Source organism: Fundulus heteroclitus, chromosome 12, assembly GCF_011125445.2.
Source record: "Fundulus heteroclitus isolate FHET01 chromosome 12, MU-UCD_Fhet_4.1, whole genome shotgun sequence".
In the NCBI taxonomy this organism is placed as follows: domain Eukaryota; kingdom Metazoa; phylum Chordata; class Actinopteri; order Cyprinodontiformes; family Fundulidae; genus Fundulus; species Fundulus heteroclitus.
In genome coordinates, this window is record NC_046372.1 from 44,369,475 (window position 1) to 44,384,712 (window position 15,238).

A 15,238-nucleotide genomic window follows, 5' to 3' on the forward strand; every position below is an offset into this window, starting at 1 on the left:
CTCAGAACAGCAGTCAGCTTTATGCTCTGGGATCAACTCATCTGCATCTAGTTGCACACTCAACGAAGTAAGATATTAAAACAACTCAACTTAAAGCATTAATGTGTCTGGTGATTCCAAAAAGTAGGATAACGATTATTGTTATCTAGTGTACCAGTTCAAGGTTTTGACATAACTTCGCACATTTGATTTGAATGTGTTAAGTTTTCAAAATGGATCCTGCTTTAAAAAAAGAGACTGATTGTTGAATCCCCCCATGATTCTCATCACTTTTCCTGCTTGACTTCATCAGTCCCTCGGGGTAAGTGGTTATCACTTTTCTCAATATTTCTGCAGCTCACTGATCATTACAAGTTGAGGTCTGAACTTTAGCCAGAAGAATACCGTGATCCTATTATTTATCTGATTTTCTGTTGTTTTTCGGCATCCTTATCCACTCAGACACTGCAGAGCATATGAAACATTGCTGATGCCGATCAGCGAGGTCCCCCCCCTGTAACGTTGGTCTATCCCAGAAGGGTTCCTACACTCCCCCTAATGGCTGCAAATGAACTCCATGGTGCATTCAAGGAGTTAGAGTACCTATATTGAAATAACTTTTATTTAAATATATAATTTGACCAAAAGTCCAGTTATTTTATACTCACCATAGTTTGAAATGTCACACAGTAAAATTATTTCTTTTGAGTTTATTCTCAGTAGGTATTTTAATGTCTATGTCCTCAGACTCGTCACCTGGGTGAAATTTAAAGAAAAGTAACTGAATAAAGCTGAACAGTAAATGTGATCCCCACCTAACCGAACAGTGTGACCTTATCATTGTTTAAAAAAATGTATATTCAACGACATTGATGTTGAATAGTCTCACAATTAAACCACATACTACTAGCTGTGGTTTTCTGACACTCTGGTGTAATTTAATTTATATTTTACTATAATTATTTTTTGTCATTTTAAAAATGTAGCAGAGGAGAACTGGCGGTTTTGGTGTGAATTATTCATATAATAAAATCAGTTCACGAAAATTATCAACGTTGAACACAACTGTGGCGACATCACATGATTTAAAAAAATAACTACATAATTTTAACTGAACTGTAATATACATCTAATGTGGACGGTGTTCTTTACTGCACCTATAACGTTGTTGTTTTAGCCATTGTGCTGAGGTGAAGTCCTGGTAGCAAGGCAGGACTACTGGGGAAGCAATCCTGAGGGTGGACACAACTGACGACGCTCATTTTGTTTTACAGCCAACCCATAATCAACACAGACAGAAGCCCCTACAGGTTAAAAAACCCATTAAACTCACCGCTGCTGTTGATATACTGCAAAGCTGCAGGACAGAATCAATCCCGAAACATCTACTGTCTCCAAGATGTTTGCCTCTGCTCATGTGGGCACGTCAAACTTCAGTATTTTATGGACCATTGTTAACCTAAAACAAAAGGGGTTTTAGAGTATAGAAAATGAGAGAGAGCTCTAAGGAGGAGAAGCTGATGTGGTGCTTGTACTCCTTCGTGATCATGTAATCTCAGAGGTTTAAGCTGCGTTCAGACAATTAACTCGTTATGACTGTTAACAAGACTTTTAAAGTTAAAATGATAAAAGTGCAGAGAGAAAACTGAGCAGGCAGATGTTGGCAGTGCTGGTGTTGATCGAACACTGAATGAAAACAAAGCAACAACAGTTACGTCTGTAGGGAAGATCTTAGCTGAATCACAGGCTCCAATCCTAAAGTCACTGAAGCGTACGCTGGTAAACGAGTACCAGATGTCTTAGATCTAAGCCTCCATGAAGATAACATAGTCAGCAGGGGGTGGACAATCCACTTTCAACTATTTCATGAAACCGTCTTAAAAATGGGAGTTTTCTTTTTCACTTGTTGGTAAAGTTAATTAGTATAAGAACTGTAAACTGGTGGGTCGCCACATGAGAAAGTCCGCCACAGACAATCTGCCACGCCAGGCAGTTATTCTGCCTCATTCAGAGTAACTTGATCCTGACAAGCGTTTACATGCCTGCCGATCAAAATGTTAATCGGCATAAACCATAAATCATTCGGATTACAAATTCATTCCGATTGAGCTCAATTCGATTGCAATATTCTGATTGCCATGTTTACATGACACATTTTTATTCTAATGGGCCCTTTATTCCGATTACTTTTGTCCATGTAAACGTAGCTAGGGACAGTCTCAGTTAATTCGACCGTCACCTGTTCCTGCTAAAGAGGAGAAATGGATATTCTTTAGTTTAAGCACTTTTTTGTATTCTGTTAAATATTTGTATTTAAAAGATAAGTATTTTTAAAACTGTATTTAGTTCAGTAGTTATCTTGGGTTTAGTTACCCCCTTGGTGCTGAAATGGTCTGATGAGCCCTTATAAATACTCTTGTGTATCAATAAGTCAGTTATGTATGTCAGGTGGTTGGTTATGTTCATATTTTCCCAGTTTCAGTTCTGTTTTTTAATGTCTTTTGTGAGGTCAGATTTTTATTGGAAATATGTATATTTTGGGTTAAACTAAACTTTATAACTCCTGCGACTCTTGTCTTCTGGCCCAAGTCTATTCTGCGTACCCAGAACCAGAACCAAACATGGAGAAGCAGCATTTAGTTCTTATGCTCCACTTAGTTGGAACAAACTTCCAGAAGACTGTAAAAGTGATCAAACCCAAAACTGTTGGCATTACGCGTCTGTGCTGATGTGCTGTGTTTGATTCACACCAGACGTAGGACTGTGCAAATTTGCAAATTGATCTTAACTCTTTAAATGACACTGTTCTAGAAGCCTAGTGATTCATTCAGATTACACTTTGCAAACATAAGGCAACGTTCACACTGCAGGTCATGATGCTCAATTCCGATGTTTTTGCTGAAATCTAATTATTTGGTGTGGCTGTTCATATGACTACTAAATGTAACCGCCATCATACTGCTGTTTGAACAGGTAAACACCACAAAGCAACCCATATGTGCAGATAACAGCTGCACGCTGTAATAGTGAATGTGTTTCTAGTGTTGAAAGTGTTGAAAAATGTTTTGAGGGGGTAAAAATGCTGATTCCAGCTGGCATCTCTCCTTATTATTAAAAAGCTATTGAGTAAGGGGAGCAGACAATATTCAGACCACATCATAGCAACACAAAGTAAAGTAAGAAGAAAGCAGCACAGCTATTAGCAATAACTTTTACTACTGTGTGTGGATGTGTAGTGAGAGATAGGAAAGTGATGTAAAAGATGGATGAACTGTGACCTAATCGTTCAGATTGCGGACAAAATATCCGCAATCTGCAATGAAAGAGACAGATTTGGTTTACATTTACCTGCAGTGCCAACATCAGAGTATTTGCTGGGACGTCCACTTCTGTGATGATTAGTAACTCAAAAGTCTTCCTGCAGTTAATAATAACAGGGCTTCAACCTGCCTGGAAGACTGACGTACAGCTCTTATAGGCATTGTTCCAGTTGCTAGTGAGGAATTAATCGGTGCATTTGATTAGCTTTCCTTCTATAATCCCCTGCAAGTGTGTACTTATTTAGAGACACATGGAGCTTTTCCACGTCAGCTTAATTTTTGTTTAATCCGAATAATAACACTGAGCAATCTGGTGTGCTTTATTTCACTTAAGGTCGGACAACTTGAGGCTCTTTCACAAAACAATTCAACAGTATGTCCTGAAACACAGGCTGCTCTTTAAGCTCCCTAACCCATTCAAAAATCAAGCGAGCCAGTTGACTCCTGCAAGATTATGTACGTACATTAAGGAAATTAGCAAAGGGCAGTTGCAGTTACCTCCTTATGTGAGTCTACAGTCTTATTTTGACTGTATTTCAGCATTATTCACATCCCTTATTGTTTCCTCGTAGACAGAGTTATATAGTCAGCTTAGGCTCAAAAGCCTTATTTAATGTTATAATGTAAATATATACGTTACACGGTGGCATATGTATCCTTTACTTAAACATGAAAGAATCAGAAACGTGTAATGTAATCCTGCAGTTTTCTTTTTGTATGTCAATTATCAGTTTAATACAAATCTGTTTTTTGTTTCAGACTTTTGCAACCATTTTTGTCGCTGTTTTGTTTATAACTGAGCACCCAATTTACTGTCAAATATGAAATTTAAAAACCAGAAAAAAACTCTGAAGCTAACAATGGCTAAAGAAGCTGTCCATCTACTCAAACTATGAAGCAAAACATCTAGATGGAAGAAACATTAATCTCAAAGCTGAAGTTAGGTAAGTCCATTTACCTTAGGGTGACCATATTTTCATTTGGGAAAACCAGGACACCTCGGAGCGGGGGGGGGGGGGGTGTTGTAAGGCAAACGCGGCCGAGCGGGGGGGGGGGGGGGGGGGGGGTGGTGGTTGTAAGGCAAACGCGGCCGAGCGGCGGGGGGGGGGGGGGGGGGGGGGAGAGACAAGCGCGGCCGACAAGCGCGACGGAGGACTCTATCTTCTGATTAATAACAGGGCTGCCAAAACTGACGCGGCGTGACGTACCAATGAAGGTAATTTAAAAAACAGGACATTTACTCACTTTATAAAAAAAACCCGGGACGCCCGGGACAGGACGTGAAATACGGACATGTCCCGGGAAATACGGACGTTTGGTCACCCTAATTTACCTACCCTCGCACTTAGCGTCACAAACCTACCAAACTGTTTTCCAGTATTTTCTTGTGTTGGTGGGAACCATACCATACCATCTTTATTTGTAGAGCTCTTTAAACACCCACAGGACCAAAGTACTGTACATTGAGTAAATGAACAGCACCTGTGAAATATTTCTCACACAAAAAACAAGTTGTAACGAAAAAATAAACATTTCATTTTGTTCAGTAAAACCTCCAGGTGTAAATAAGCTAACGCGCTAGCTCGACGCAGACTACGTTCACGCTGTGCCCTGCCTTCGAACCACACTCACGCAACGCTCCTGCTGGCTTGTTATTAGTTATTATTTTTTCGGCCTATTACACTGTTTTTGCTCAATCTGTCAGTTAATAAAGCCTTTTGTGTTTTTTTAAAAACAGTGGAAGTAAAACACTACACATGCACAGCAGGGGATAAAACAAGGAAGGGGCTAACGGCTATTAGCATTTCCCAGCGAAACAATGCAGAATGGTCCAAGATCCAGTGAAAGAAAAGGTAAAAAAATATGATTCCAAGAGGGAAAAGACTGGAATGTCGCTGTGAACACAGTATGAACATTTGTGTTCACTGAAGTGGACGCTAAACCTGCTGATTACACATATGTGACCGCAGATTTGATTGATGTCAGTCAATTTTCTGATATGAGGCTCTTAAAGTTGCTGCACATCGGTGTATTCAATTAATAAAGGTTGGTCTTTGATCACGCTCAGTTGCCACTTTATTACAAGGCATTTCAGAGGATCAAGCTCAGTCCAGCATTATTTAATACTGTTTTATTAATTAAGCAAACTGGCACTATGATAGTTCTCCTGTCGGTGGATGGTGCCACATCTGCTTATATCTGGTCATCGCGCCCAGCGCTGGGGCTATTTTTATCCACAAGAAGGACCATCAAAATATTATCAGGATGGAGGCTTGGTGTATATAACTTTATTTTATCGTGATCAAAAGGTTTTTGGTCTTTTTTGGACCTTTAAGAGTGTTGAGGTAAAGTCTAAAGCCAGTAGATTTATATAATCATGCATGTTTTTTTGCACCAGATTTTTCTCGATGACCCGCTAGTAAACCACAGCAGGAAAAATACTACATCCCCTGCAGATGTTGGAGGAAGAGATATTCTTGGCAGCTATTGTGCTTACAAATGAAACAAAGTGAAACACAGAAACCATGGGAGTCAGAAGAAAAACACTGATGATACAGGCTGCCATGGTATCAGCATACTAATGACAAAACACCCAGCATTCACCCTGTCTGAGCTCTGAAATGGAACCGGTATAGGAATTGCAACATGTTGCAACAGCAAATTTGATGCATCTGAGAATGCATATGGATGAGCATGTGCTCTGCAGGTCAGTCGGTACATCCCGCTCAAAACAACTGTGGCTGCATAAGAGGGAGCAAAAAGGTAAGGGTTTGTCCTATCTAGGGTTAACATACATAACATCACTTTTTATAAATCAAATGCTTGACCCTTTGAGAAGTTTAACCCGGCAAACAGGTCCTGCATAGATTTACTCTGTGTGGCTGCTGTTTTCTAGTAAACTTGTTTAAAGATCTCGCACGGACCTGTTTTTGTCTCATCGGCGTCTAGCAAGGCTTTAACAGAATCCCCTGCATTGATTGCTAGTATTCATGATTGGAGTATTTTGAATGTGTGGGTTTGCATAGTTGGTGCCAGCTGGCAGGAACAACAGTTCGTCCCAAGAGAGCAGACAACCAGGACTGGCTGCTGACGTTACTTATGGGGAAGTCAATATCCCAGTGCTCCGTGTGTCCTGGGTTTATCTTCCTGACAGCCGCTGTTTGGGACAGATCTGAGTGTCACAACAACAGAGGGGCTTTAATTCATAGCTTCACAGCCTGAAAACCAGTTCCATCCAGAGGCTGCAGCTCTTTTATTTCCATTTGGCAAAGCTCAACACATTTAACATTGTATTGATGAAACCATAAACTTGTTTTTTTTCTGATGGGAAAAGTTAACAGTGCTTATAGATTAGTAATGGAGTAGAATAAAATAATTAAACAGACATTAAACTTTTTGTTTACTGATGACAGTGGGCCTTTGCGTACTGCAGATTTCACATTTAAAGTTGCAGAACCTCGCCAGCAAGTGGGAAACAACAGCTGCGAACTCTAAAGTTTTTTACTCCTTTCTCATATAGTGTGATTGGTTGGGGGGGGGGAACTCATCCATGGGGTGCCCTGGTAGCTGGATGTCAGCTGGATTGATTGCTGTACCGCCCTTCCTTTTGGCTGAGATGGTGCAGCTTCAGTTCTGAACCATTGACCACAGATGGCATCCTTAATAGCTGTGTCTGTCACTGACATGAGGAAGGAGAGCAAAGAGCATAGTGTGCTGTCAGAGCACTACATCATCAGATGGCATTCTGAACCACTCCAGGAAACACAACCGTATACCGTAGATCTGGATGTCTCTGATGCTAATTTAAAGAATCCTTCCGTGTTTCTGGTGTATTTCATCAGTTAGAACAGGGACACTTAAAGTGGACCTTACCCATACTCAGACTCTACAACATCATTTTACTTACTAAATTTTATAGATTAAAATATATCTTGTCAGGCATTTTTTTTGCTTTCTAAAAACATATGCACTATACTAAATCACAAAGGAATAAAAAGCAAGAAATGAGAGCAATGGATGATGTTAATATTAAACAAAATTAAATACCATTGCCGAGATGTTTTGCCACTCAGAACCACAAACTTCATGCATGTGTGTAAGTGATGAAAAAGAAGTTTGGGTCAGTGGACCTGAAACAAATCCTAATGAAAGAGCCATAAAACAACAAGTTAGTCTTTCTGATCATTTTGCTATTTTGCTCTAATGTGTAGAACATAAAACTTTAAGAAATTAGTTTAGGGTCATAGCTGAGAAACACTTAAAGGTGCATGGCCACGTTATTTGACTTTTTTTAAATGTGTGTGTCAGTAGCTCACTCTGGTTGCATGCAAAGTTTTTATGAAAGATTATCATGCCCAGCTGGCATATTAATTGTTATTTTGGTGTTTTATGCTTTGTTTTAGCTCAGTTTGTAAATAAATAAAGCCCTTCATGTATATGTATAATAACAACAGAAGTATGACACTGCGAATGCACAGCAGGAGATGAAACAAAGAAGCGGCTAACGACTATTAGCATCTCCCAGGGAAACAATGAAGAATGGTCCAAGATCCAGAGGGGGAAAAAACGTAACAAAAATATATGATTCCAAGAGGGAAAGGACTGTAATGTCGCTGGGAATATAGTATGAACGTTGATGTTCACTGAAGCAGAAGCTAAACCTGACGATCGCTCAGATGTGACCGCAGAGTTGATTGACATGAGTAAATGTTCTGATATGAGGCTCTTAACGTTTCTGTAGATGGGTGTATTTAATTAATAACGGTTGGTCTTTGATCACGCGGAGCTGCCGCTTTACTGCAAGGCACTGCAGAGGGTCAGGATTTAGTGATTAATTAAGAAAACCAGCATTGTTACAGTTGTGCAAGACTGCCACTAGATGTCACCACGTCTATATATATATCTGCTCATCGCGCCCGTTGTGGGGCTATATTTTGCCACAAAAAGGACCATCAAAACACTATCAAGATGGACGCTTGGTGTACATTACCTTACTTTATCATGATCAAAAGTTTTTTTATATATCTTTTTTTAAGCATATAGTGTAACTATATAGCTTTAAATATAGGTATCACTAAATGCATACTTAGAATGTTGCTAGTTATGTATTTATGAATGTTGTTTTTCATTTAGACTTTGACTGGGAAACAACTTGCTTTTGGAGGTCCAATAATAAAGGTGACAATTGGCATCAGAGAAACCTTTTGATCTACTAAGAGGTGTAAACACGACAGCCAGCTCGCACAACGAGACAAGCTTTCGGAAACTTTTGAGAAAACTGGGGATTCTGATTTTATTATTCTTAGGAATCTGTAATGAGTAGAGAATCCGGTCCAGGGATGATTTGTCTCGCAATGTTCATGCTTGGTTTAAACTAAAGTGGCCTCTAAATTTAAAAATCACGTTGAAAATACTCCTTAAGTGTTTTTTTTTTTAAATAAATCCTAGCACATAGAAACATGAAACATTTTCCTACATCTCCTAGAACTTATGAAAGCCTAAATTGGTAATTATTGTTACATTTTCTGAAGTATACTGTATGTATAACATTTCTTGTTATACATATACTTCTATGCAGTAATCCAGATAAGATACAATGAAGGAAGAATTACGGTATATGGCAGTCAGTTATGATCTAAAAATCTACTTCCTTTTGCATAACTTTAAATACTTTGTGGATGGATTTACTTTTACATTTACATACATTATTATGTACGCTAATGGGAGATGTGTATCTCGTGTGTCACTCGGTCATGGTTTCTACTTTCTAGCACGCACCAATACCAAAATATTTCATTTTGATCAGGGGTTCTTTGATGCTTATGTAACCACGTGTTGTCAGCCACTCTGAAGAGTCTTTCTGTCAACTCCATCAACACAAGGGAAGACGGAAACTATTTCCTTTCTGCCATCAAAACCAGACTCTCAAAGAGCCGTCGTTTTTGACTGGTTTCCACTCAGATATTGTTGACTGAAGGAGACATGCTAATAACAATTTAACGGTGAGTCCTAAAGCAGACCTCAGTTTGAGAAGAAACGTCACGTTGTTTACATACAGCAACATTTTGTACCATGACGTCTCGCTAAGCTCACAAAACTATAGGTGCTCCTCTGATTCCACTGCTGCAGTTTGAAGAAATGAGAGATTGACAAGGGACCGATTTGTCCTAAAGTGCAGAGCTAATGAATTCAACACCATCTCTGCAGAGAGAATAAACAGCAAACCCCTTTTCTGCATCACCTTCTATTTCAATCACTGCCTGAGAGCATAAATATTTCAAGCCGCCGAGCAGATTTAAAGGAAAGCGGAGATATCTGTGGGTCGCCCGGGGATAAAAATGAACAGAGCCCACAGGTGGCTGGGGGGGCTGAGAATTCAGCACCCGGAGCAGCTGGACCGAACCAGTGCAGAGGTGACCCGACTGAAGAAAGGCTAGAGTTTCCTGCACTGTTTGGTTCGAAATGTTTCCTCAATTTAATGCATAAAACTGAAGAACTTCTTCATTTCCTGTATGTTTTAACAACTAAGACTGCAGCCTCTGATGGTCTGAAGATGCAGAGGTTTCTTTGAAGTGGAAATTCTGTTCAAGCATTCAACTCTGATCCTCCTTTAAAGCCAGCGGCTTCGTACGTATATTACCCTCAAGACAAGAATTTGGTGCTCCAATGAAGAGGTTCAATCTCACCGCCATAATAACACTTAGGATGCTGGAAACAAGGCGTGACTTCATATAATGCCTCTACTAAAAAGCACCGCCTTATCGGTCAGCAGAACGGCTCAGCTGTGCCAGCAGCAAAAAGAAGTAAAAACACGACGCTGCGGAGCGCATATAAATGACCCGGTCAAGCAGAGTGCCAGGAAGCGGTGGTAAACAAACAAAGCTCAGGGCCAAACTCTGCACACACACACACACACACCGCACGCTGTGTGCTCAGCGACTGCCTTCCACACCGACTGGATGCTAAAATGTTTGCAAAGCTTCTCGCTCAGTGTTCAACCCCCCGTGACCTTTGCTCATTATTTCCACAGCTGCTGATTTGTGAGAAGATTAAAGGTGAGCAGCTGTTAGCGGATCACAGCATCAGCAGACTTCAGTCAGCCCCAGGTAAAGAGCAGAGTGTGATTAAAATGAAATAATGCACTCAGTGACTCAAGAAATAATGGCTCCTTCACCCGACGTTAGGAGGATATCAATGTTTCCCCAATGATTTCAGGAGTAAAGCATTCAACTTATAGACTTACAATAGAACCCTTAAAGAACACGTTCCCAAATGCACCAGTAATAATTCAGCCTATAGACAGGATGGGAATTAATCCCAACGCCATTGTCTAAGCTCAACAAACCAAAATTTACAGCAAGGTTTCAGATGAAGAGAAGTAAAATATAAAGTATATAGCTATGTCCTCAAAAAAGAATAGAGGTAAGAGAAACCTTTTCCTGATCATTTCTCCCTCAAACTCCTCCATGGGTTTGAACAGTTTTTGATTTGATTTGATTTATTGGAATCACCAGATTCTCGGTCCAATGGACCCTGATCAGTGGTTACTTAGTTGGCAGCTGAAAGTGAACTCCTGGTACCAAGCACTACCAGACTGCACTGACATGAACACTCCCCTGTGTGGAACCTAGTTCGCTGCAGAAGGAAGGCTTAGATAGTTTCAGTATCAAAGGTGTTTAAAACGTTAGAGGAGGCACTAAGGAAGCTTCTAGAGAAGAAGCTGCTTTTTCTAGTGAGGCACGTTGGCAGTCCTGGCCAGTTGCAATTTTTCAACAAGGAGTGTGCAGAAAACATCCAAAGATGCTCTGATTTATCCTTTGAAGAGTCCAATTATATCTGCCATGAAACATGTTAGGATAGGATATGTGGAAAGTCTTTTAGGAGTTCAAAGTTAGGATCCACCAACTCTTCAGGAACTACACACGAAGGCTAATGTTTGACGTTAGAGCTGCTAAACCATGCATATCCACCATTGTTTGAGATGTGCAGGTGTTTTCTTCTAGTGGTCATTGGAAAAGAGGCGGGGCTCAGTGGTTACACACAGGACCTAAAACCATGCACACAGACATGAAAACAGAGCTAACCTCAGCATCATTGTGCAGCCCTCACTTCAAATCTGTTATACTAAAGGCAGTTTAAAATGCCTGTAATCATTCTGTCTTTGTTTTAAAATATTAGTATCTTCCTCAGTGGAGCTGTGGAGCATCACCCTATGTGTCGCCTCTTGTCCTAAAATAAATAACTAAAAACCATTCAGACACAAAAGCTTCCTCAAGCTCAAGTCTACTTAGAATAAACTGAATAATTTAAAAATGTATTTTCCTCTCAAATATTATGTTTTTTTTATCATCTTGAAGAGGCAAATATTATATTGAGTCAGCTAGTTTAACAAATGCGTTTTACTTTAATAAGACACTCTGAATGTGTTTTTTTGGGACATGAAATATTTCCAAATGTTTCTTTCTTGTAAGTTATGAGCAAAGTATAGTAGGTTTCTTAGAGCCAGCTGACAAGCCGGCCACAGCGACAGGAGCTGTGTTACTCTGTGCTCCATACAGCACATGGAAACACTCCTTTTACTCTGTCACTTCCTCTTGGATCAAACTGACAGAACTTTAAACCACAGAGCCAGTATGTTTGTAGATTTCAGCATGCTGGAACCCATAAACACATTTTAAAGATGTGGTTCCAGGAACCAACCCAAGCCTTGTTTGTACATGAATTCATCCATTAGTGTTTCTTGATGGAAGACAGTAATAAATCCCAGTCTTGACTAGACTGAGTAGTTTCACGGTAAACCACAATATAAAACATTCACGGTTTCAAAGCCACAAAGATCCCCGTCAAACCGTTCCAGCAGTTTAAGTTTTTTTTTTTTTTTTTTTTTTTTTTTTTTTTACATGTCCTGACAGAGAGAAAGTGGAGGTCAAATCCCTCAGGTCTTGTGCAACCGAAGTTTTACATCGCAGTATCTGTCACGCGGTACACCCTGATTTGTCTCAGTGGAAATACAGAAATCCTGTCAGTTGTAAACTTTATTGTTCTAGATTTCGAATTTTAACATTTTTGTTATTTTATAAATATAGCTTAAGTGCTTTAGGTGCCAGAACTCATAAGAAGCAGCACACTCTAAAGCGGAGTGGGACCCAGCAGGAGAGGGAAATTTCATCTCAACTCCTGTGATCTAAGGACAGGTTCCAGCCATAATTAAAGTAAACTCTGAAAACTCATTAGTGATTGCATTTAATATTAATAACTGATTAATTTACATTATTTGCACAGTGGTTCAGTGGGTAGCGCTGTTGCCTTGCAGCAAAAAGGTCCTGGGTTCAAGTCCTACCCTGGGTCTTTCTGCATGGAGTTTGCATGTTCTCCTTGTGCATGCGTGGGTTCTCTCCGGGTACTCTGGCTTCCAACCGCAGTCCAGAAACATGACTGTTAGGTTAATTGGCTTCTCCAAATTGTCATTAGGTGTGAGTGTGTGTGAGAATGGTTGTTTATCCTGTGTTGCTCTGTGACAGACAGGCGACCTGTCCAGGGTGTACCCCACCTCTCGCCCATTGACAGCTGGAGATAGACACCAGCACCCCCTCGTGACCCTTATCCCACAGGGGATAAGCGTGTTGGAAAATTGATGGATTATTTATTTTAAATACATATTTATTTTGTTTAAAAATAAGTGACAAATAATAATACTGTATATTAACCACAGTGTCAAAGGTTTTAAGCGTGATACGTCACTGCAGTCAAAACAAAAGGTAACACTAAACACAGCCTGCTCTCTCTCTGGAAAGATGGCACGTTACTTTTAGCTAGCTACGAATCTCATCATCAATTAAATACAGAGCAATGGTTTATACAAGCTGAAGGTATGGTGAAGATACTAACAAGCCATTACTATTGAGGACAAACTACAGGTTCATAAAAATGTTATATCATTTGTAGAGTTTATTAATGTTATTTGTCCACAAGCATTTATAGCTTTGTTACCTCAATGCAGCAAAGCCGTAGCTCTGACGATTGCAGAGAATCTCCTCCTACTGACTGCAGGTACAGACCAAACAGCAGGTGGTGCTGTTGTCACATTTAGCATGATTAGAATCTTAGAAGGTCTCCACAAACCTTTTTTTTACTGTAGCACCTGCGTTGTATTTTGTGGACAAAAAAAAGGCGAGGCTGTCAGAGAGGTTAGGGAGCCAGGCGTTTGCGGTCTTGAAGAAGCCGCAAAGGTCCGAAACTCAGTCTGTTACTCTAAGTCCCTGAGCAAGACCCTTGACAACAGATTGCTCCTGGTGCGCCACTCAGTGTTGCAGCACACTGCTCCCTAAGGGATGGGTTAAACACAGAGACAAAGTTCCCATGTGTGGGACTATAAATATTTTTTATTTTCATGCCTTCATGGCATGGCCTTTGGACTCCACTATTATAGCCTGCTGAACATCCTGGCCTTTATCACCGTCTCGGGCTCCAGACGCCCGTCTTTGCTCCACTAAATGAAGTGGGAAGTAATAAATCATTTATCCAGCTGTGTTATTAGAGATAAGTCAAACTGAGAAAAATAGTGGCAGAAATGAGCTAGAAACACAAAGAACCGAGCGCTGCCACCACATATGGCACCCTGCTTCTCATTCCTTAATTGTTGTGCTTATAAATAATCCATCCTTGTTCAGCCATTGTAACTCTTCCATTATTCATACTCTAAGTGCATCTTTAGCATAGATTCTACCTTTGGTTATGATGGCAGGCTGCTCTCCCAGCAGCAGTTTGAGCCTCTTGGCGTGGATTTTTCCCTGGTAGTGAGACTGTGCCACCACTGCTGAGGTGAAGGACATGTTACACAACGTGCAGCACTTGTTCTTGTCCACGTCGCCCTCATCGCTGCCCTGGGAAGGAAAAGAAAGGAGCACAAATTATCCCAAATGAATGATGCATGGACCTAAATTTTCGACAACTCGAATAGCTCAATCGGGTAGCAGTGTTGTTAGGCAGCGGTTGTCATGGAGGCCCTTTTCCTTCTGCTTTCACCCATGCTCGGATTCAGACTGCTTTTAAAGGGGAGGTAATGGCTGCCATCTGCTCTGTTCCTTTACCTCACCCGTTGCTGTGGATTTGATTTCTTCCGCCCGTCACTTTTATGTGTTTTACTGTATATGTCAAATTTCAGCATCGTCTCCCTGAACAATAGAGATTAAAGATTCATTACCGAATTCCACTCACATCCAATAATCCAGAATCCATGGCCTATTTTTCTTTTCTTTATCCCGCTGGAGCTTTGTTTCCTTCTGTTTGGTGTCAGTGATGGTTCCGGATTGATGTTTCAGGATGTAAAGTCCCATGTCCATCAGTCTTCTCAGTTCCCTGACAAATATCGATTTTTCTTTCTGTCCATTTGTTTTCCTGTGCATTTTACGTTTTAAAGCACACCACTTTCGATTCTCTCACTTTAGGTAGAATATTTCCACTTCCTCCGGCTCCAAACTTTAGACTAAGCTGGCTGGCATGAACAGTGCATGCCGAGGGTTTGGCAGATTTACGTAAAAATACCGTAAAGAAATGAGCCCAATACAGAAGACGCAATAAAATACTTGCATAAGTGTGAATACCCTTACACTAATACTTCACTGAGGCACATTTTGATTTCATTTATCAGTCAGTTTTCTGGGACACCCACCTGCCTTCAGCTGTACACAACACGATGAAGCTTAAATAAAGCTCAACTGTCCTTGTAGCATTTTCCTGACATTTTCTCTCTACAGTCCAAGGTGTGTAATGAGAGCTGTTTTCAGTACAAGGCTGAGGGTTATCATTTTATAGCTGATGGGTATATATTTACAAAGATATTGCTCGAGCGAGTCCGCTGCCCCCTGAATACTTCGGTAACGTCTACTGCTTCAGATTCACATGAGGGGAGGCTAAAGCACTGAGACAGTGGCGGGATG

The 15,238-nt window shown here is 40.4% G+C and overlaps 1 protein-coding gene across 2 annotated transcripts in view; it reads right to left on the bottom strand.

Annotated features, from left to right (window-relative positions):
- Positions 1-15,238, bottom strand: part of zmat4a (zinc finger, matrin-type 4a) — a 191,699-nt gene that overhangs the window by 76,302 nt on the left and 100,159 nt on the right. For both annotated transcript variants that reach the window (XM_012849580.3, XM_036144664.1), the window contains exon 4: positions 14,026-14,182. In XM_012849580.3, coding sequence (XP_012705034.3) covers positions 14,026-14,182 — 157 coding nt within the window. The remainder of the gene's footprint in view (positions 1-14,025; positions 14,183-15,238) is intronic.